This window comes from Oncorhynchus masou, chromosome 27 (assembly GCF_036934945.1).
Source record: "Oncorhynchus masou masou isolate Uvic2021 chromosome 27, UVic_Omas_1.1, whole genome shotgun sequence".
In the NCBI taxonomy this organism is placed as follows: Eukaryota; Metazoa; Chordata; class Actinopteri; order Salmoniformes; family Salmonidae; genus Oncorhynchus; species Oncorhynchus masou.
The window spans coordinates 15,304,838-15,328,554 of record NC_088238.1 but is presented as its reverse complement, the minus strand read 5'-3'; the positions used below and the strand labels follow the sequence as shown (position 1 = coordinate 15,328,554).

The 23,717-nt window shown below is 44.9% G+C and overlaps 1 protein-coding gene across 1 annotated transcript; it reads left to right on the top strand.

Annotated features, from left to right (window-relative positions):
- The first annotated feature begins 1,386 nt into the window (after positions 1–1,386).
- Positions 1,387–21,837, top strand: e2f7 (E2F transcription factor 7). Its single transcript, XM_064939338.1, is given in 15 exon segments — positions 1,387–1,606; positions 2,215–2,307; positions 6,942–7,238; positions 7,649–7,814; positions 8,493–8,732; positions 9,843–10,001; positions 10,382–10,519; positions 10,988–11,155; positions 11,406–11,493; positions 12,658–13,006; positions 17,661–17,740; positions 17,742–17,863; positions 18,310–18,477; positions 18,480–18,670; positions 19,727–21,837. Coding segments are annotated over 14 exon segments (2,418 nt in total). The 5' UTR covers positions 1,387–1,606; the 3' UTR covers positions 19,886–21,837.
- Positions 21,838–23,717: the final 1,880 nt, after the last annotated feature.

Below are 23,717 nucleotides of genomic sequence, written 5' to 3'. Positions count from 1 at the left end.
ATGTGACATTTAATGGATAACATTTATGAGCATCTGAATGATCTATACCCAAAGAGGTGGGCAATGCCTCTTGTTGCCAGTTAACAAACTCTCTCCCTAAGTAAGCTTCATATAATAAGATGAAAGTGATGATGACTCCACAGAGGACATTGAATACGATGCTTCACACAAAGTAATCCTACGGTTTTTCTTTTAAACAAAAGGCTGTGACACTGCCTTGGTGAGACAGACAGACAGACACACTTGTGAATACTGAGAAGAATGGGCTATCTACTGTAATGGATCCAGTGACATAGCCTACGATCAGCTCTTTGGGTGACAAATAGAGCTTCTCAGAGAGAACAAATCCACATTGTTGTTGAAAGTATATTGCCATCCATCCTGTCCATGCAGATAATGTAACATTGCACATTTGACATATTAGTCCTTCAGCAGACATTAGTGCATTCATCTTAAGATAGCTAGGTGGGACTACCACATATCACAGTCATAGTAAGTACACTTTCCCTCAGTAAAGTAGCTATAAGCAAAGCCAGAGCTAGAAGGGGGGGGGTTCAAAAGCAAGTGTTGGTTCAGGAAAGTTGTTTTAACAGGGGCTAGGTGAGGAGGGAGATGATTTAAAATACTCTTTAAAGAGGCAGGGTTTCAGGTGCTTTGAGGAGATGCTATCTCTCTGAAAGTAGATATATAGTATAGGCAAACAGGACCAATCAATAGCCAATTGTTCTCCTTTGCTAATTTTGCACTGGATACATTTACAATTCAATAATTGCTAATACATTAAATATGCAATTCCAAGTATCTGAGAAACATTTCGTTTTTTGCAAATAAATCAAGAATATGAATTATATATTATTTCTGTAAACCTACATTTTTCAAAGTAAACAGTCTTGAAATATTGGGCGGGATTATGTGATAACCGGGACAATTTGAGGGACTGGGAATGCCTGAGGGCGGGACCCTGGGTATTGGGCTCCTCGCGTTACAACTTTTCGCGCGGTGTCACAGGTAGAATGAGCGCCACCCACTCCTGTCCCATCTGTTTCCCTTGAGCCACGCAAGCTAATTAGATGGAACCGCAGTGGGTCCGTAGTCGATACATGCAACAACAACGCCTCTGTGATTAAAGTTATTAATAGGGTTTCTAAGTGCGCGGCTATGCCACTCAAACACCATGAACAGCAGCAGTCAAACTGAACAGCACGAATCTCAGTCAAGACCGCGCGGACAGCCCCGCCAAGAATCTTTAGAGGCGTGGCTGTTGCCCCTTGCCTATTGGATAAATCAATTGTACGCGTCACAGCATCTAGATGCTGATTGGCTCGAACGAGTGAAACGCAAGAGAGCGCCAGAAAAAAAAGCTTTAGCGGGTGTTTTTGGTTGTAGCTATTCCTGTTCAGTAATGCAATTCCAACACAAGTAACTTCAGCGGAACAGGAGAAGTTTTACAGCTGGATATTAGAAGAAAGCCCGCTTATTTAAGAAATTAAAGTTATGTTGATTTGAGTTAAACAACGTACCACCAGTAAGTCTATGCAATTGGAGATACTGTACGTTGGTATTGACAACTTTATCTTCTTACGTTACGTAGGAAACGCTGAAGAAGGTGAGTAAATAATCATCACTAACGTTAGCTAGCTTAGCTACAGTAAGTTAGATGACAGCCAGCAGGTAAATAATGTAGCAATGTATTTATGTATTAAGTAAATAGACAAATATGTTTGTTTATTGATTAACAGTATATATAATTTTTGTCTTGCAACCTACTAGCTTTTAGCTAGCTAAGTTAAGTGTCACGTTGAATGGATCAGTATTAATACTCAATTTGCCCAAAGAAAATACTTCCCAAGATTGCTTCCTTTTTTTGCAACGTGTTTCCATTGTGTACTATAGCTACAATTTAGCTATTTATTGTGTATTCGTCTTGTCATCAGGACTTTTACAGTAGCAATATTCAATGTGTCAGAATTAGATGTGATAGTAGATAGTTAGCTTGTTAGCTAGCTAGATTCGTCAGCTAACGTTAGGTGGGCTAAGGTCTTTGCGCCAAAATCTTCTGACCACTGATATCTTATGGCCATGTAATAGATCGATCTATTTGCTGCATTTGGCTATAGCAAAGTAGTGACTAAAATATGACTGTATGAAACTAAATAATGACCTTTCTGCACAGTTCAGAGACAAATGAATATGATATGGCTAATTGTTTTTCAGATGGAAGTTGAATGTCTAGCTTTGAGAGATCTCATAAGTCCAAAGAAGAGCAAAGCAGACATGGAGGAAGTTGGAGGCAGAAATGATCAGAAGGTATGTTTTGATTCCAAGTCAAATGAACCCTTTAATTCCTTATTATTCCTTATTGAAGAGACACTCGGAAACAATCTTCAGAGTCAATTCCTATTTTTGTGAATTTGTAGCACTGTTATATGACATGCCTGGAGTGTCTTGAAATAAGATTATTTCTCACATGAACTAAAGCAATCAATCAAATTGATTTATAAACCCCTTTTTTACATCAGCCGATGTCACAAAGTGCTGTACAGACACCCAGCCTAAACCCCCAAACAGCAAGCAATGTAGATGTAGAAGCACGGTGGCTAGGAAAAAAACCCTATGCCAGAACCTAGGAAGAAACCTATAGAGAAACCAGGCTCTGAGAGGTGGCCAGTCCTCTTCTGGCTGTGCCGGGTGGAGATTATAACAGAACATTGCCAAGATGTTCAAAGGTTCATAGATGACCAGCAAGGTCAGATAATAATAATCACAGTGGTTGTAGAGGGTGCAACAGGTCAGCACCTCAGGAGTAAATGTCAGTTGGCTTTTCATAGCCAATCATTCAGAGTTAGAGACAGCAGGTGTGGTAGAGAGTCCAAAACAACAGGTCTGGGACAAGGTAGCACGTCCAGTGAACAGGTCAGGGTTCCATAGCCGCAGGCATAACAGTTGAAAGTGGAGCAGCAGCATGACCAGGTGGACTGGGGACAGTCCTAGGACACAGTTCCTCCAAGAGAAGAGAGAGAGAAAAAGAGAGACTGAATTAGAGAGAGCATACTTAAATTCACACAGGGCACTGGAAAGGACAATAGAAATACTCCAGATATAACAGACTGACCCTAGCCCCCCACCACAAACTATTGCAGCATAAATACTGGAGGCTGAGACACTGCCCCCACACCACCAGAGGGATGTCTTCAACCTACTACCCTGAGACAAGGCAGAGTATAGCCCACGAAGATCTCCCCCAAAGCACGAACCCAAGGGGGGAGCCAACCCAGACAGGAAGATCACGTCAGGGACTCAAGTGACGCACCCTTCCTAGGGACAGCATGGAAGAGCACCAGTAAGCCAGTGACTCGGTCCCCGTAATAGGGTTAAAGGCAGAGAATCCCAGTGGAGAGAGAGGAAACGGCCAGGCAGAGACCCCAAGGGCGGTTCATCGCTCCAGTGCCTTTCCGTTCACCTTCACACCCCTGGGACAGACTACACTCAATCATAGGACCTTCTGAACAGATGAGTCTTCAATAAAGACTTAAAGTTTGAGACTGAGTCTGCGTCTCTCACATGGATAGGCAGACCATTCCTTAAAAATGTTGCTCTATAGGAGAAACCCCGGCCTCCAGCTGTTTGCCTGCTGGAGGCCTGCTTCTTATGACTGTAGTGTACGTGTAGGTATGTACTGCAGGATCACATCGGAAAGATAGGTAGGAGAAAGCCCATGTAATGCTTTGTAGGTTAACAGTAAAACATTGAAATCAGCCCTTGCCTTCACAGGAAGCCAGTGTAGAGAGGCTAGCACTGAGTAATATGATAAAAAAAATGTTGGTTCTAGTCAAGATCCTAGCAGCCTTGTTTAGCACTAACTGAAGTTCATGTAGTGCTTTTTCCGGGTAGCTGGAAAGTAGAGCATTGCAGTAGTCTTAATCTAGAAGTGACAAAAGCATGGATACATTTTTCTGCATCATTTTTGGACAGAACGTTTCTGATTTTTGCAATGTTACGTAGATGGAAGAAAGCTGTCCTTGAAATATTCTTGATATGTTCATCAAAAGAGAGATCAGGGTCCAGAGTAACACAGAGGTCCTTCACAGTTTTATTTGAGATGACTGTACAACCATCAAGATGAATTGTCAGATCCAACAGAAGATCTATTTGTTAATTGGGACCTAGGACTAGCATCTCTGTTTTGTCTGAGTTTAAAAGTAAAACATTTGCCACCATCCACTTCCTTATGTCTGAAACACAGGCTTCCAGAGAGGGCCATTTTGGGGCTTCGCCATGTTTCATCGAAATGTACAGCTGTGTATCGTCCGAATAGCAGTGAAAGTTAACATTGTTTCCGAATGACATCACCAAGAGGCAAAATATATAGTGAACCTTGAGGAACCTTGAGATCTAAACCAGGCCAGAACTTGTCCTTGTAGACCAATTTGGGTTTCCAAATCCTCCAACAGAATGGTAGTCGATGGTATCAAAAGCAGCACAAAGGTCTAGGAGCACAAGGACAGATACAGAGCCTTGGTCTGAAGCATTTTAAAAGGTCATTTACCACCTTCACGAGTGTTGTCTCAGTGCTATTATGGGGTATGAAACCAGACTGAAGCGTTTCGTATACATTGTCTTCAGGAAGGCAGTGAGTTGCCATTTCCGTTCCATTTTTCATTCCATTTTTCTGGACACTTGCTTCAGGGCTCGGGTATTTTCAGTATACCAGGGAGCTAGTTTCTAATGACAAATGTTTTTTGTTTTTAGGGGTGCGACTGCACTATAGTATTACGCAAGATTTAATTTAGTTCCTCAGTTAGGTGGTTAACCGATTTTTATACTCTGACGTCCTTGGGTAGGTGGAGGGAGTCTGGAAGGGCATTTAGGAATCTTTGGGTTGTCCGAGAATTTATAGCATGGCTTTTGATGCTCTTTGGTTGGGGTCTGAGTTAGATTATTTGTTGCGATTGCAAACGTAATAAAATGGTGGTCCAATAGTCCAGGATTATGAGGAAAAACATTAAGATCCACAGTATTATTCCACGGGACAAAACTAGGTCCAGAGTATGACTGTGACAGTGAGTGGGTCCAGAGACATGTTGGACAAAACCCACTGAGTCGATGATGGCTCCGGAAGCCATTTGGAGTGGGTCTGTGGACTTTTCCATGTGAATATTAAAGTCACCAAAAATGTGAATATTATCTCCCGTGATTACAAGGTCCGATAGGAACTCAGTTAGGAACGCTGTATATGGCCCAGGAGGCCTATAAACAGTAGCTGTAAAAAGTGATTGAGTAGGCTGCATAGATTTCATAACTAGAAGCTCAAAGGATGAAAACTCAAGTCTTTTTTTATTTTATTGTAAATTGAAATCTTCTGTCGTAAATGTTAGCAACACCTCCGCCTTTGCGGGATGCGCGGGTATATGGTCACTAGTGTAACCAGGAGGTGAGGCCTCATTTAACACAGTAAATTCATTAGGCTTAAGCCATGTTTCAGTCAGGCCAGTCACATCAAGATTATGATCAGTTGATTGACTATAACTGCCTTGGAAGTGAGGGATCTAACATTAAGTAGCCCTATTTATAGATGTGAGGTATCACGATCTCTTTCAATAATGACAGGAACGGAGGAGGTCTTTATTCCAGTGAGATTGCTAAGGCGAACACCGCCATGTTTAGTTTTGCCCAACCTAGATCAAGGCACAGACACGGTCTCAATGGGGATAGCTGAGCTGACTACACTGACTGTGCTAGTGGCAGACTCCACTAAGCTGGCAGGCTGGCTAACAGCCTGCTGCCTGGCCTGCACCCGATCTCATTGTGGAGCTAGAGGAGTTAGAGCCCTGTCTATGTTGGTAGATAAGATGAGAGCACCCCTCCAGCTAGGATGGAGTCTGTCACTCCTCAGCAGGCCAGGCTTGGTCCTGTTTGTGGGTGAGTCCCAGAAAGAGGGCCAATTATTTACAAATTCTATCTTTTGGAAGGGGCAGAAAACAGTTTTCAACCAACGATTGAGTTGCAAGAGACTAGAACTCATCACTCCCCCTAACTGGGAGGGGGCCAGAGACGGTTACTCGATGCCGACACATCTTTCTAGCTGATTTACACACTGAAGCTATGTTGCGCTTGGTGATCTCTGACTGTTTCATCCTAACATCGTTGGTGCCGACGTGGATAACAATATACTCTCTACACTCACCAGTTTTAGCTTTAGCCAGCACCATCTTCAGATGAGCCTTAACGTCGGTAGCCCTGCCCCCTGGTAAACAGTGTATGATCGCTGGAAGTCTAATACTACGGAAAATGGAGTCGGCAATGAGCGGGGCGGCAGGGTAGCCTAGTGGTTAGAGCGTTGGACTAGTAACCGGAAGGTTGCGAGTTCAAACCCCCGAGCTGACAAGGTACAAATCTGTCGTTCTGCCCCTGAACAGGCAGTTAACCCACTGTTCCCAGGCCGTCATTGAAAATAAGAATTTGTTCTTAACTGACTTGCCTGGTTAAATAAAGGTAAAAAAAAAAAAAATGACTACGGTGTTCAATTTGTCAGAGCTAATGGTGGGAGGCTTTGGTGTCTCAGACCCCGTAACGGGTTGAAGAGAGACCAGAGAAGACTCGGACTCCGACTTGTTGCTTAATGGGGAGAACCGGTTGAGCATTCCTACAGTATTTCCTTCCAGAAGCCATGAGAAAATTGTCCGGCTCCGGGGACCGTGCGAGAGGATTTATATTACTATCTGTACTTATGACCCTTGGGACCGGGCTGGTGGAGGTTCTGTAGAACCATGTCCAGATAAAGAGTCCGGGGTGGAGAAAGTTGATTGAAAAAAAAGTTGAGCGAGGGGGGGAATATGATAGTTATGCTTACGTTATTTATATGAAGTAGATCCGCCTACAAATGCAACACATTTCATATCACTCCACCCCACTTAAGTTCATAACATTGTGCTCCTTCACAGGAGAACAGATATGTCGAGCGAAGAAGAACCACCCCTCACAAGATGGACACCACGGCCACCATGCTGCTGTATGGCAGTAAGCCTCCCACCCCGGAACACCTCCAGAGCACCCCTGTTAAGCCTTCTGAGCGGGGGGCCCCTCCCCACGCGGACCCCTGGACCCCCACGGCCAACCTCAGGATGCTCATCAGTGCTGCCAGCCCTGACATCCGCGACAGAGAGATGAAGAAGGTGCTGTTTAGGCCCATTGAGAATGAGAGAGCAGTGGAGGATGTCGAGGTGGATGGCCCGTGCCAGGTACCATTTGACCACTCACCGACTGCACCCCAAATGGCACCCTGTTCCCTTTATAGTGCACCACTTTTAACCAGGGCCCACAGGGCTCTGGTCAACACTAGTCAACTGTATAGGGAATAAGATGCCATTTGGGACACTGTCACTGACCCCCTATACTGAATTGATGGTGATGGCTGCCTTTGGGCAAGCATTTAGTAATGCGTTATGGGTCATTTGTATGGATTGAGATTAGCAAATGTTATGCCAGAAACTGCTGGTAGAATATGTTATCTTGAATATACAGTGACATTATCATTTTATTATCATCTTCCAACTAATGAATTTATAGATGCTGAAATCTTAAAAGTATCATGCTGTAATAAATTCTTGACTCAATGACTTTCTTGACAATGCTTTGTCTCTCTGATCAGGTTGATGTGGTGGACGAGGAGGAGGAGGAGGAAGAGGGGGAAAGGAAGCCCAGCAGGAAGCAGAAGAGCCTGGGCCTGCTGTGCCAGAAGTTCCTGGCCCTGTATCCGGACTATCCAACCTCTGACACCATCAGTATCTCATTGGATGAGGTGTCTACCAGCCTGGGTAAGAGCCAATGAATCCAGAGAGGGAGATTACAGCTACACCTGGGTCATGTTCATCAGGGCAAGCGATGTAAAATGTTTTGCAAATGTTTCAACAGTCCCTCCCTGTTTTAGTCCATTAAATAATAAATGCCATTTAGCAGACACTTTTATCCGAAGCAACTTAGTCATGCGTGCAGACATTATACATATGGACAGTACCGAGAATCGATCCCACTACCCTTGTGTTACAAGCATCATGCACTCGCAACTCAGCTACAAATGACCCGTTGTCTTCCGTCTTATGACTAATGAACACGACCCGGCTCAGGGAGGCTGCCATAATTGGTAACCGCACAGAAAGGAAGACAATAATGGAAATAGCTCATAAAACGGATATTACATTAGCTATGTGAAATATCACGCACTATTGGATTTTGGAAATGGTTGCTATGGATACCTTCCCACAGAGCCCTCGTATCCCACTGTACCTTCCAGAATAGCACCAGGTTGTAGTATAAACCAAGCAATGTCTGAGACTGATGAACGTTAAGATGCAGCCAGACATGGTCTGCTGTGTCATTCAATCCTGTCGAGGTACCTTAGTTAGAGCTTTGTTATATAACCAGCTCCCATAACAGAACACTGAAATCATGTTGCTGACCCCAGTCTGACCTGTCCCTGGTGTCTCTGTCTTTAGGGGTGGAGCGGCGGCGGATCTACGACATCGTAAACGTCCTGGAGTCTCTGATGATCGTGGGGCGTGTGGCTAAGAACCAGTACGTGTGGTACGGGCGGCGGCGCCTGGGGTCCACCCTGGCCAAGCTGCAGGGGATGGGCAGGCAGCAGCGCTACCACCTGCACATGGAGCAGGCCGGTCACAGAGAGGGAGCCACCACACACACCCCAGAGGAGGGAGGTGAAGGAGACTCCAGCTGTGGTGAGAGCAGAGTAGGGGGAAATTGCCCCTAGACGCTGATCTTGGGTCAGAGTTGCATTTTCCACACTAATGGTTAAGGTTAGGATTGGGGGGAATCTTCTCACGACAGGTAATGGATCACTTATACCCTGTGTCGTTATTAGTCAAACAGTCTGGTTAATTAACTTCAGCGGGCGTTTGGAGATTACTAGTTAATATGTGCCACATCAAAAGCTCAGCCACCAAGCTTCGCTCCTGTCGCCATTCCTCTGCTGTCATCTCCCAGTTGTATTAGTGATCCATCACATTGACGAGGAGCGCTTGGTCATCACACACATTAACACAAAGAATCCCATCAGCCTTGATAAACCCGTGAGGCCGTTACCCCTTACCCTCGTCTCCATGACGATGAGGAATGCTTTCACTGACTTGGGCTTAAAGGCAAATTCTTAAAAAAATTATTTAACCTTTATTTAACTAGGCAAGTTAGTTAAGAACAAATTATTATTTACAATGACGGCTACCCCGGCCAAACCCTAACCCGGGACGACGCTGGGCTGTGCGTTTCAACGTGGCTAATTGGCTAACTAGGTAGCTGCATGTAGCTAGCTAACAGAATCCAAAGCTACTGTTCCCTAGAGGCAGTGGTTGCCTTGGATCTGGCGTCCCCTCCTGCAGAACACTAGGCCTTCCACTTCCCGTCATAACGTCCCTTTGAGAGGCGGGCAGGGTCACTTTCTCTCACTGAATAAGAAACATTGTCGTTCGTATTATGGTCCTGTTTGACAAGACCACCTGTTTGACAGGTAAGTCAGGTCTTGAATCAAATATCCATCGTTCTCTGTAACACGGACAGTAAAGTAGTATTGTTATAGGAAGAGGGTGTGACATGCTGTAGGTCAGATTCAAACCCATGCTGACACTGGTATGTAACTGCTGTCGGCAGCACTAGACCATACAAGCCACTGCAACGTCCTATTCATTAGTGCAAATCGCAAAACGTTTTGCAACGGAAAAGCGGAAACAATTTCAGGTAGTTCCCTCCCTGTTTCTGTCCATTTTCTTCCGTTTGCCACTTAGTGAATAGGACCCAGTATTCCCTTTAACTTGGTTCTGCTTGTCTGTTTGCAGCGGCCGCCAGCACGAGGAAAGACAAGTCCCTACGCATCATGAGTCAGAAGTTTGTCATGCTCTTCCTGGTGTCCAGGACCCAGACGGTCACACTGGACGTGGCCGCCAAAATCCTCATCGAGGAAAGCCAGGACCCCGCCAGCCACAGCAAGTACAAAAGTAAGCATCCTATTACCTACATAGTGCACGACTTTTGACCAGAGCTCATAGGGATCTTGAGGGTTTTGCTGTGCAGTCAAAGAGCCTCTGACACAACATCAAGTCCAGGTAGTCCCTGGCTGTTTCAGTCAGTGTCTTCCCTTTGGGGCCTAGTGATCACAACCCAGCCACCAAATAGCTGCAGGTTGAAGTTTCCCCTAGTACAGGTCTCGGATCAACTTCTCCTCTAATAATCCTAAACTTAAACATTGGTGGGGAAGATGCAAAACTGACCCAAGATCAGTGTCTAGGGGCAACGTCACCTCAGATACCCCCAGACATCCCTACCATTGGCCTTTTTACTGTGTTGTTCGAATCTGATTCAAATCTGTCTTCTTCAGCTAAGGTGCGGCGGCTGTATGACATCGCCAACGTCCTGACGAGTCTGGGATTGATCAAGAAGGTCCACGTCCGGGAGGAGAGGGGGAGGAAGCCTGCGTTCAAGTGGATCGGCCCGGCAGACTTCCACAGCAGACATGGTAAGATTGAATTGAAATGATTTGAGTAGTGAATAATACAGCCAGATGTGGATCCACATAGGATAGCACTTAAAAGCATTCATTAAAACACTTTTCACACAGTGGTCCTCTGTGGTAAAACAAATAACATCACTCCCATATTGGTTCAGAAGGGCATCAGCTCAGTACATAGGGAGACCATCTATTAAACAATATTACAGTGAATGGAAATGGATGCATTATACATTTTATAATGGAACTGTCTTCACTTCTTCTAAAACTACTCATAAACCAGTCTACTGACCAAGACTAACACGCTCTGGGATGAATTTCCCCTAGGCACAGATCTAGGATCAGCTTCCTCCTCCTGTCCTAGCCTTAACTATTAGTGTGGAAAATGATAAACTGCCCCAAGATCAGTGTCTAGGGGCAACTTCACCCTACTCCTACTGACACACCGAACTCACTGACCACTCTGTTTTTCAACAGAGGACTCCGAGGCTGTAGCGGCCATCGCTCTTCCGGAGGCCGTCGCTCTTCCGGGCGGCAGGAAACAAAAGCTGGCACGCCACGCCTCCTTCAATGTGGTGCCCACCTCCGTGGCCAGCCAACGCCGTGTCAACTCGGCGCCCAGCAGCCCACGCAGAGAGGTCACGGGTAAGGAGTCAGGACAGACAGCTTACATCACAACTGGTTCCCAATGACTCAGTGGGTTAGAGCACATAGCTGTCAACTGTCAACCAACTACTAATGTGTTGATATGCTAGGGTTACAGGTCGGGGTAAGACTAGGATAAGGTTAGGGCAAGCAGCTAGTTAGCTGAACATCTACCAACCATCTATTTGGGACCATTCAAATAAAGTACCTGTAAATGTAATTAACTCACGTCTCCCTCGGTTCTGTCCAGGTCTGCTTCCCCAGTCAGTGGACTATTCCAGAAGGTGTGTGAGCAACAGCGCTGTGTGCCGGCTGCAGTTTGGAACCACTATTACAGGGTAAGTAGAACACACACGGAAGGAGGCTCACACACACACACCAAACATCCCAGGCTGCTACCAATCCTGTTCCAAATCACGACATCACTTTTCATACACCATCCAGTGGTAATCACTTTAGATTTACTGCAAACAATCTACAACTTCTGTGTTGCATTTCATGATCTATTACACTGCCTGTTGCCAAGGACTAGCTTGTTGGTTGAATGTAATGACACATCAGGTCCACTGGTATACAACAGGGCTGCCATGTGAATAAAATATATGAATGTGTCCCAAATGGCACCCTTTATAGTGCACTACTTTTTTGGGAGCCCTATATGCCCTGGTCAAAAGTAGTGCAATATATAGTGAATAAGGGGCCATTTGAGACATGACTTATGTGGTGATTTAGTTGCAACTCAGGAACAGGAAACTGGGCCCTTAGAGGAAGTGATGTGTAAATGACCAGCTCCAGAGGCTCCGGCTTGGAGTCTTTAATAGGCCCGGCTGAAGCTCTCCGCAAGCTGTTATTGGTCCACGTCTCACAGTTCAGTTCATTTATAAAAGGGGGTTTTGGTAATGGTTCGCTTTGAGGTTTTACTCTCACCCTGGTGTTTGTTTAGGCTGGGTTTGACATGTTTTACATGAGTTGGCTGCAGTGTCTCCTGGTCCTCTCGGTTTCTGACCATTTCTACTAGGGATGTGGTGGCTATTTCACCGGTGGCCAAGCCACAGCCGTCTCAAGGCTGCTGCTGCTCTAAGTGTTTTTGGAGTGGGGATGGAGGAGTCGTAAAGGTCGCTGGTTCCAAACTGCTGAGAGGGAGTGTTTTGTTGTGTTTTCTACAGTTGAAATCTGCTCTGGCTTTAATGCACAGGCACCACATTGTTTTGTTTTTCTGGGAAAACAGCATTGAAGGACTTTACTACTATATGTTTCTACATTCTAATGTCCCATCTTTTTTTATAAACAGTATAATGTAAAGGTGTGAAACTCAATTCCTAGAGGACCATGTCTGATTCAGACCTAGAGAGTTCCTAACTCATTAATATCATTCATTGGAACAAAAACCCGCAGACACTCGGCCCCTCCAGGAAATGAATTTGACAGCCCTGCTACAGAGCATTTGCTTGGAGAGAATGACAGAAACATATGTCTAAGTTGGTTCCTCTGTGTCTTTGCAGTGTCTCCCACCCCAGCGGCGGACTTCAGAGCCCCGCCCACAGTGACGGCAACTCCCTGCTCTGCTCCCCGGGCCTAGCCCCCCTGGCCGTGCCCGTCCACCCAGAGGGTTCATACGTGGGACCCCTGTCCCCCCATCCCCACCACATGGCCTATCTACCCAGCCTGTCCCAGGCCTCGGTGGTCATGCTGTACGGAGGTCCGGAGGCGCAGGATGGGCTTGACTGCCTGACCACGGAAGTTCAAAGGTCACCGGGGTCAAGGTCCAGAGAGGACATCCTGGAGAAGAGGAAGAATGATGAAGGAGTGGAGGAGAAGAGGGAGTCGCCTGAGACAGAGCTGTCTGAAAAGGTGAGTTTGTGGAGAAAAAGTGAAATCCACAGATGTACTGTGGATCTCTGATTGACCATAAGCCTGACACGCTTCAGGTAGTCGTTGTCCATATTTCCACACTGTACCTAGGACCACCTCTGACCTTAGATCACTGGATCATCCTCCTCCTGCTAGACCAATCACAGTAATGTATGATACATATTTAAAGGGGAAGTTCGGTGTTTTACTACTTAACGATAGAGGGTTCCTCACCCTGAAAGTTGTGAAAAACAAAACTTCCCCTTTTTAATTAGAAGCGTGGTGATTTGACAACCGATAAGACGGGTCGGGGAGAGCGACGCTTCAGACTGTAACGTCTCAGGTCTGGATTCAATCAGATCAAGTGTTAACCGCTTCATACTGTAACGTCTCAGGTCTGGATTCAATCAGATCAAGTGTTAACCGCTTCATACTGTAACGTCTCAGGTCTGGATTCAATCAGATCAAGTGTTAACCGCTTCATACTGTAACGTCTCAGGTCTGGATTCAATCAGATCAAGTGTTAACCGTCATACTGTAACGTCTCAGGTCTGGATTCAATCAGATCAAGTGTTAACCGCTTCATACTGTAACGTCTCAGGTCTGGATTCAATCAGATCAAGTGTTAACCGCTTCATACTGTAACGTCTCAGGTCTGGATTCAATCAGATCAAGTGTTAACCGCTTCATACTGTAACGTCTCAGGTCTGGATTCAATCAGATCAAGTGTTAACCGCTTCATACTGTAACGTCTCAGGTCTGGATTCAATCAGATCAAGTGTTAACCGCTTCATACTGTAACGTCTCAGGTCTGGATTCAATCAGATCAAGTGTTAACCGCTTCATACTGTAACGTCTCAGGTCTGGATTCAATCAGATCAAGTGTTAACCGCTTCATACTGTAACGTCTCAGGTCTGGATTCAATCAGATCAAGTGTTAACCGCTTCATACTGTAACGTCTCAGGTCTGGATTCAATCAGATCAAGTGTTAACCTCATACTGTAACGTCTCAGGTCTGGATTCAATCAGATCAAGTGTTAACCGCTTCATACTGTAACGTCTCAGGTCTGGATTCAATCAGATCAAGTGTTAACCGCTTCATACTGTAACGTCTCAGGTCTGGATTCAATCAGATCAAGTGTTAACCGCTTCATACTGTAACGTCTCAGGTCTGGATTCAATCAGATCAGTGTCAGTCTAAACCGCTTCATGGGATTCTCTGGTCTCTGATTCAGCCAATCAAGTGTTAACCGCTCATAGGTATAATCGGGTCTGGATTCAATCAGATCAAGTGTTAACCGCTTCATACTGTAACGTCTCAGGTCTGGATTCAATCAGATCAAGTGTTAACCGCTTCATACTGTAACGTCTCAGGTCTGGATTCAATCAGATCAAGTGTTAACTGGCGATAGCTGACACCCTCATAGCTGATGTGTCGGTGGTGGAACTGCATTGGCGCTGTCAAATCGGCCCTGATCATTGTCAGGAAGCCACACCGTCCCACTCACGTTAAAGTTCAGAAGGAGAAAGGGTGGGCTACATAGAAATAATGACGAGTTCTATCAGTGTTCAGTCTAAACCAGGCTGCATGGGATTCTCATAATGCGACTCTGTGCAGCCAATGGCAATGTCCGCTTTAGGTATAATGACGTGAGCTGCTTGTGGATTTGACAGTTGTAACACAGTTCCACCTCTTACACCGCCAAAACAATCTCTATGCCAATGTCACATAAAGCACATCTGATTGAATAGAACCCTCAGTCTTAATAACACACTGGTTGGTTTCCAAGGTGACCAGTACACTCTTTATGCATGGTCAATAATGAGCTTCCCAATGTTGCCCTTTTGTTATTTATAAGTGACACACACTGATACGACTGCTGAGAAGTCACACACACACATAACTGCCTGTCTGTCTGGACACTCCATTTATACGATCACAGTACATAACTTTGTCCTCTGTTGGTTTAATTCAACATGTGTATTGGAAGTATCTGTGTTGCTTCCTATATCGCACCCTATTTGATATATAGTGCACTACTTTAGACCAGGGTCTATAGGGTAGTGCACTATGTAGGGAATAGGGTGCCACTTGGGACTCAAGTCTGATCTCATGAGGGGGGGTCAGACCAGTGAATTACCAAATGGTTTGTTTACGTACGGGAATGTTTTCTCCAAGGAGGGAGTTTCATTTTCCTCCACGGCTGTAACATTTTCCCAAATGACACCCTGTTCCCTATGGGCCTTGACCAAAAGTAGTGCACTATATAGGGAATAGGGTGCCATTTGAGAGGCAACCCATGATTTTGTGAGGTTCATTACATGTGAAGGTGAAAGACATAACTCAGAAGAATGTGCTGTTTATGTTCAGCGATCACTTCATAATGAAAAGAGGTTTCCTCAAGTTTCTTAGCAACATTATGCTGATTGATTAGAAAAATGAGAGCTTCTGATGATGATATGAAGACATGGGAGTAGTAGAGGACGACATTATGGAGACATGGGAGTAGTAGAGGACGACATTATGAAGACATGGGAGTAGTAGAGGACGACATTATGAAGACATGGGAGTAGTAGAGCAACAAAACTGGACATTATGAAGACATGGGAGTAGTAGAGGACGACATTATGGAGACATGGGAGTAGTAGAGGACGACATTATGGAGACATGGGAGTAGTAGAGGACGACATTATGGAGACATGGGAGTAGTAGAGGACGACATTATGGAGACATGGGAGTGGCCCCCAATGGTGGAACACGACATTATGGAGACATGGGAGTAGTAATCACGACATTATGGAGACATGGGAGTAGTAGAGGAATACATTATGGAGACATTAAAGTAGTAGAGGCGACATTATGGAGACATGGGAGTAGTAGAGGACGACATTATGGAGACATGGGATAAGCGTCTGCTAAATGGAGTAATGGAATGGTAGAGGACGACATTATGGAGACATGGGAGTGGTAGAGGACGACATTATGGAGACATGGGAGTGGTAGAGGACGACATTATGGAGACATGGGAGTAGTAGAGGACGACATTATGGAGACATGGGAGTGGTAGAGGACGACATTATGGAGACATGGGAGTGGTAGAGGACGACATTATGGAGACATGGGAGTGGTAGAGGACGACATTATGGAGACATGGGAGTGGTAGAGGACGACATTATGGAGACATGGGAGTAGAGGACGACATTATGGAGACATGGGAGTGGTAGAGGATGACATTATTTCAGTATATTTCATCATCATACATGCTGTGATTTTAATTCAGAAAATGCAGAAAATCTTGTTAATGATTCCCGAAAGCGAAGCATTAAATTAAAATCTGAATCACTGCATGCTCCCTGACCAGGATAAAAGGATTCCAAGTTGTAATTAAACACAATGGCATTATCATTTTGGTGATGCATGTGATATTTGTAATTGTACAAAACCCCAGACTATTAATCTCAGCCTCTCACTTCCATTCAAATTGAGGAGCGAGAGAAGTCATGGTAGGTGTGCTCAGATCCACAGTATTTCTACCTACCAGTAGTCTGGTACATTCACCTGAAGCAGGCACAAAATCCTCTGCAGAGGAAGCATAGCAGTTCACATTATTTGTGCTTGAAAAATTAGCAAAACAGATTTTTTGTAGATGAGCCATGCAATTTCATGGCTCATTATTTGAGAGGGAAATGTGATCAAAGCTCATCGTAAATTAATTATGGGATGCACTAGGGAGCGCTGCAGCATTGGGCTGTGGGAGGGTCACATTAAAAACTGAAGAATAGGAGCTGATCGTGGACTACAGGAAAAGGCGGGCCGAACAGGCCCCCATTAACTGTAGTGCAGAGAGTTTCTAGTGCCTTGGTTTCCACATCACCAACCAACTATCATGGTCCGAACACACCAAGACAGTCGTGAAGAGGAACGACAACACCTCTTCCTCCTCAGGAGGCTGAACAGACTTGGGTCCCCAGATCCTCAAAACGTTCTACAGCTGCACCATCGAGAGCATCCTGACCGGTTGCATCACCACCTAGTATGGAAACTGTTCGGCATCTGACCGAGAGGAGCTACAGAGGGTAGTGCGCACGGCCCAGTACATCACTGGGACCTAGGACCCGGCAAGCGGTAACGGACGCCAAGTCTTGGACCAAAAGGCTCCTTAACAGCTGATACCCCCAAGCCATAAGACTGCTGAACAATTAATCAAATGGCCACCGGACTATTTACATTGACACCCTCCTCCTCCCTTTTGTACACTGCTGCTACTAGCTGTTTATTATTGTTGTACTCGGCGCACTTTACAAATAAAGTTACATTTGATCTTCCTTTTCACACGCATCGGGCTCCGGGGGGAAGTTTCCCTACACTCTTAGAATGCAAAGGTGCCATCTAGAACCTTATAGGGTTCTACGGGCTATACCTGTGCAGAGGGTTCTACCGGGAACCAAAAAGGGTTCTCCTATGGGGACAGCTGAAGAACCCTTTTGGGACCCTTTTCTCTAAAAATGTAGGTATATTTCTAGGATCAGCTTCCCTTCCTCAATCCTAACCATAATTATTAGTGGGGGAAATACAAAACTGACCCAAGATCAGCATCTAGGGGCAACTTCACCCTACTCCTCTCAAAATGTCTCTTGTTTTTCTATTCCTAGAGAAGGAGAGTGGAGGGAAGGAGTGGAGGGAAACAGCTGTCAGATGACCACCAGCCCAAGGACCAGCTCCCTAGAGCACCCAGGGGGGCTAGTCAGGGAAGAGGCCCTATTGAGAGTCCTCAGAGACGGGGAGGTGGGCAGACAGAGCCCCCACAACAACCTGGTCCGGCCTTCACACTACCTCTATGTGCCTAACTCTGCAGGTATGCTATGTTAAACAACTCTGTGCCAGTCAGTCAGTGTTGCAGTGTTGCTCGGTTAATGTCTCTTATCCACACTAGCATCATTTTTTTTAGTTTGCGTCTCTGAAACATGACCTTAGACTCTGTGACAGGATGGATATTGGACTGTACAGGTAGTGCTGATAGACTTGTTGTCTACTTAGGAGCAGTGTCCTTAACGTAGTGACCTCAGTCCCATGTAGGGATTTGTAGTCTTTCAAGGATAAAGGCATTGTGAGTGATGATCACGCCTATTTTTCTATGTTCTTGTGATTTTTGGCTGCACCTCGTCTCCTGTTGGTTGAAGCAATGTCTACTCCCCCTCCTCATGGTTACATAGTGCGCTGGTCAAAAATAGTGCACTAAATGGGGAATAGTGTGCCAATTTTCACAGATGACTCGTCCTCATTCACCCCTCTCCCCTCCAGGTCTCAACAGTCTCAACTTCCTCCTCTCTGCTGGTCAGACAACAGGCGGCCTGACTCTACCTGCTGGCACCCTGCCCTATGTCCTTGTGTCCTCCTCCACCCTCTCCCCCTACCCACTCATGGCCAACAGGGGCGATGCCAATCTCAATTTCAACATGTCCACCATGATGTCCCCGCCTGCTTCGTGGTGGGATCCGCCGGGCCCTACACAGTGGCCGGGGCCCCGGAGTTCAATGGGGTGGCAGTGGCGCCGGCCCTCTCCAGTCCAGAGCAGCACCCGCTGTTCGGGTCGGCACCCATACCTTCACATTCTCCCTTGGAGACCAGGCCCCCTCTGACCTTCGTCCAGACAGAGACACAGGTGAGACAGGCAGGCAGGAAGACAGACAGGTGAGCAGGCAGGAAGACAGACGGGTGAGATAGGCGGGAAGACAGACAGGCAGACAGACAGGCAGGCAGGAAGACAGACAGACAGGCAGGCAGGAAGACAGGCAGGCAGGCAGGTGGGAAGACAGACAGACAGGCGGGTGAGACAGACAGACAGACCGTGCCTTAATCACTTCACATGGATCAGATTATATTTGGAAAGCAGTTAAATCCGGTCACATGATGTATGACCTTTTGTGTAGCAGACAAACACTGGAAATGCCACCGTCAAACTCCGTTTATCATGTTTTAACTACTCCACAGCAGTTCAGCTTTTGTTTGCTTTAAAAAGATTATCCCCGAAAAGGAAAATATAGCTTTTTTCACCTCAGCAGAGTTCATTAATCTTTTGGTCATTAAAAGACAATGAAACTCCCCAACATAGCTCTGATGACGTCACTCTGTGCCTCGAAGACACTTCTCAGACTGCGGTTGCGTCCCAAATTGGACTCTATTCCCTATAGCTATAACTCACTACCTTTGACCAGAGCCCATAGGACTTTTGTCTAAAGTAGTGCATTATGTAGGGATTAGGGTACCATTTGGGACACAGGCTCACTCGTTAGGGACATTATTAATGATTGGACGAGCCAACGTGTTCATCCATAACAAATGAATCAGCACCCGGTCTCCCATTCCTGCTATGCACTCCCTCTCCTAACATTGATGGGATGAAGACTGTATACAAGTGGTCTGTTTCCAACAGGTTGTTCGCTTGCTCTGCTTAGAAATGCATAGCTAGGTTTCACAGTGCCCTCGTTCAAGCTGAAATGTATCCTTCGCTGGAAAACATTGTGTTTCTTAGAATTGAATTGAGTGGTATTTTATAAGGCTGGTATTTGGAAGAGGGGGTGAGGGGTAGATGGAATACTGTCACAGTGATACTCTACTGCCAGAGTTGATTATTCATCTGTAGTGAGATGCTCGGCAGATGCAGCTTTCCTTAAACTGTGTGGTTTCAGGGCCTCACTCTCTTGTCTCTCCTCCACAGACACCACAGACTCCCAAGGAGGAGGCGGCAGCTGGTGGTGGCTCCAAGGCCTTCTTCCAGACGCCTGGGACCCTGGGAACGGCCACCACAACCCCCGTGGCCCGCCGACGAGGCTCCGCCCAGAGGAGGCTGGACATCGGCCAACCACTGACCAATTAGAAGTCTGGGGACCTTTTAGAGTGGGCGTGGCTGTTAACTATAACCTGAAAGGCTGCCTAGTGGCCTGAGAGGAATGGACAAATGTTGCTCTCCGGCTAAACGTGCTCTGACTGCGCTAGTTTTGGCTTTAGTCCCCACGCTCTGACTCTCAGGATATATTCTCTGTATGACCGAACTGTGTTGCTTTCATACCACTGGTGCTTCGCCTTATTACTAGGGAATGAATGCTAGTCTATACGATACCTCCTTTAAGTGCCTCATCATGTAGGGCGAAGTTGCCCCTAGACTCTGATTCTGGGCCAGTTTACAGTTTCCCCACTAATGGTTCAGGTTAGGATTGGGGGAAGGGAAGCTGATCCTAGGGGAAACTTCACCCTCGAGTTCCTCATGATTGGACTGTGGGACACCGATAACTATCAGAGGACACAGGGAAGCAGTGTTGTCGTCTTTTGTTTTTAGTGCCCTCCTGTGGTGGGAGTTAAATACCACTCATATTTATTTTTCTAGTCCATCTTCCATAGAAAGATTGAGCTGCCTTGGTAATCGCTCCACCCATGACTTTATTATATCCCAATGTTATTTATATATTAACTAATATATCTGTTGAGTATTGGGACTGTTGAGTAACAATTCTGATGATGTTACTGTACTTTTAGCACTAAGTATTTAAGAATATACTTCTGATTCTTGAGTGTCGCTGGCTCTGGAGGGATTCGGTAAGAACGGTATCCGTAGGAAAGGGGAAAACAGTTGATCACAGGTTAAATATCACTGCGGAAGCTGAAAGGCTTCCCATGACGACACATTTCAGAAACTGGTGTTGGTAATAAGTCAGGACGTCGAAGAGATATCTCCGCTTCTCGGTTGCATTTCTATCATGTAACTGGCCTGGCTCTAAGAGGGGTTTAAAAACCACTGGTTTTCACTGTGTAAATGAGGTTTTAACTTAAAAACTCCACCCAAAAACTATATTCTGCTATGTGTTTCATTAGTCCATTGTTAATATAGTCTAAAATGTTTTGGGTGGAGTTTTCCTTTAAGCAGTCACAGCAACACATTGGTGAGCTTAAGGCCTACAAACTGGCTGCCAGGGTTTTTGGTACAAAGACTGGCATCTTGGCCACTCCAAAGGGTTCTGTATTTGTACAACTCATGTGGTTTCCAGGTTTCTAATTGTTGGGCTTTAAGAATAACACCAAATGCCAGCATCGCTCTCTGCCAATGTGTCTGTGCTCACACCACCGCATGGCAGGTGAAAACGACATGTGAAATGATTTGATGATGTTACAAGATACTTGAATTACTTAGTTATCCAGCGGTATATACTGGAGACGAGTGAAATATCGAAGTACTGTATTTAATGCATTAAATGACGTGCATTAGAGTTTGGCCTCTGGAATATTTTTTTGGGGGGGGAGTAATTGAGGAAAAGTTACATTACACCAAAGGGTGCTGATCATCTACTTGAACTGTAGAATACAGGAGGTTGGTGCCACCTTAATTGGGGAGGACAGGCTCATGGTAATGAGTTGAATCTGGAATGGTATCAAATATATCACACGTGGCTGACATGTGTTTGATGCCATTCCATTTGCTCTGTTCTGGCCATTCTGAGCCGTCCTCCAGTCAGAGGCCTCCACTGCTGTAGATGTGTCCATGTACAGACATCTTTCTCTTTTTTAACCAGTAATTATTTTTGTATATTGTATTCATGTTTTTAATTATTACTTCAAAACATTGAAATGTTTAATTTAATGCTGCTTCTTATCATAAAATAATTGCACTGCTAGTTTCTGTAGTTATCTGTCCGCTGCTTTGTAGGAAACCTTTTCTAACATTACAACACATTGTTATTTTCACGGTGCTTACTACTGGCTGTATGTATGTTATGGGACAAACAGGGTTTTTTCTCTACACATCCACAACCTTTGTAATAAAAAAGTGAAAATGTCCAGCTGCTTTCCGTGTTGTCTTCATAGAATTGCAAGTGATCTGAGCAACTCGTATTTCTCTCACACAGATTTTTCACCTGTAAATCTAGCATTGTATATTTAGCCACAGGTCGTTGTGCTACACAATATAGTGAATAAGGCACTGGCACTTGGCTGCCATTGAAGGAACTGACCAATAGATGGCAGTATATCACTCAAAGAAACCACATGCTCCATATCCTATAAAGGCCCTGAATGAAAACCTGCATCATTCCTTTGAAGTATTCACTAGTCTGACATGGACATGCATTGGTTATCTATCAGATCACGTTAATTATTCTAACAGTATTCAAACAGGGCCAACGACTCTCTAAATCCAATCAAAGCTGTCCTAATAATAGAGGTCAGAGGTCAGGTCTACAAAATGTCTGTTTTTTTTACCTTTTATTTAACTAGGCAAGTCAGTTAAGAACAAATTCTTATTTTCAATGGCGGCCTAGGAACAGTGGGTTGACTGCCTTGTTCAGGGGCAGAACGACAGATTTGTACCTTGTCAGCTCGGGGATTTGAACTTGCACAACCTTCCAGTAACTAGTCCGACACTCTAACCATTAGGCTACCCTGACTGCAGACCATTCTGGTATTTTATTACAGGTGTAATAAACCTGGTGGGTTGCTGCCCATAGGTTCGGTTCGGGCTTAGGCCTTGTATGTATTTACAACATAAACATCTGTAGATGAATCAACGGCATAGGCTGGTAGTGGCCAGGCATTAAAAAATAAATATTTCACAGCAAATGACATCCAGTTAAGTATAACGTACTGGTATTCTCCCCCTGAAGGTACTAAACCATACACAAATACACATTTCTTCAACTAGGAGAACAGAGTAGACTCATGTCTGGGCTCTTATTTCATTCATAATTGATAATAGAGAATGTTGAGTGAACTGCTCAGCCTGAGCCAAACATGAAACAAAAGTCTCTGTTTCGACTTCAGATAACCGTATTGATATCTGTGGTGTTTGATATTACATCAGTCCTGAAGTCATCTTTCTCCATTGATGGGTATATCCAAGAAGATCATGGTTGTGTCATAATGACGTGTTCTGCTGTAGTTGGAATATCTGCAAAAGAGTAGCAGGCCAGCATCTCTGTCTGGAGGAAACAAGCAACATACCTGACTTCTAGCCAAGTTACACGGGCCTCAGCTAACACTTTATTTTGTCATATTGGGACATTTTCAACAATATGGCCAACAATTATGCAGTTCTTTGGAAGACAAGAATAATTAATTTGTTCTAGTGATTGTGGAGAGAAAAAAAAATTCTCTGTTTAGTTTGCAATGTAAAAAATAGAAACAGTACAATGGTGATTGTGATGTATAAAAGGAAGAGCTCTATTGATTTTGTTTTCATTGATTTTGTTAACTTGTATAAGAAACAAAGAACAAGAATCAGTGATTCTAGTTCTACGGTGATGTAATGTGATTCTAGTTCTACGGTGATGTAATGGGATTCTAGTTCTACGGTGATGTAATGGGATTCTAGTTCTACGGTGATGTAATGTGATTCTAGTTCTACGGTGATGTAATGGGATTCTAGTTCTACGGTGATGTAATGGGATTCTAGTTCTACGGTGATGTAATGTGATTCTAGTTCTACGGTGATGTAATGGGATTCTAGTTCTACGGTGATGTAATGGGATTCTAGTTCTACGGTGATGTAATGGGATTCTAGTTCTACGGTGATGTAATGTGATTCTAGTTCTACGGTGATGTAATGTGATTCTAGTTCTATGGTGATGTAATGTGATTCTAGTTCTATGGTGATGTAATGTGATTCTAGTTCTATGGTGTGGGCTGCTAGCGGCTGCAGGTGTTACTGATGATAACAGGCGTTT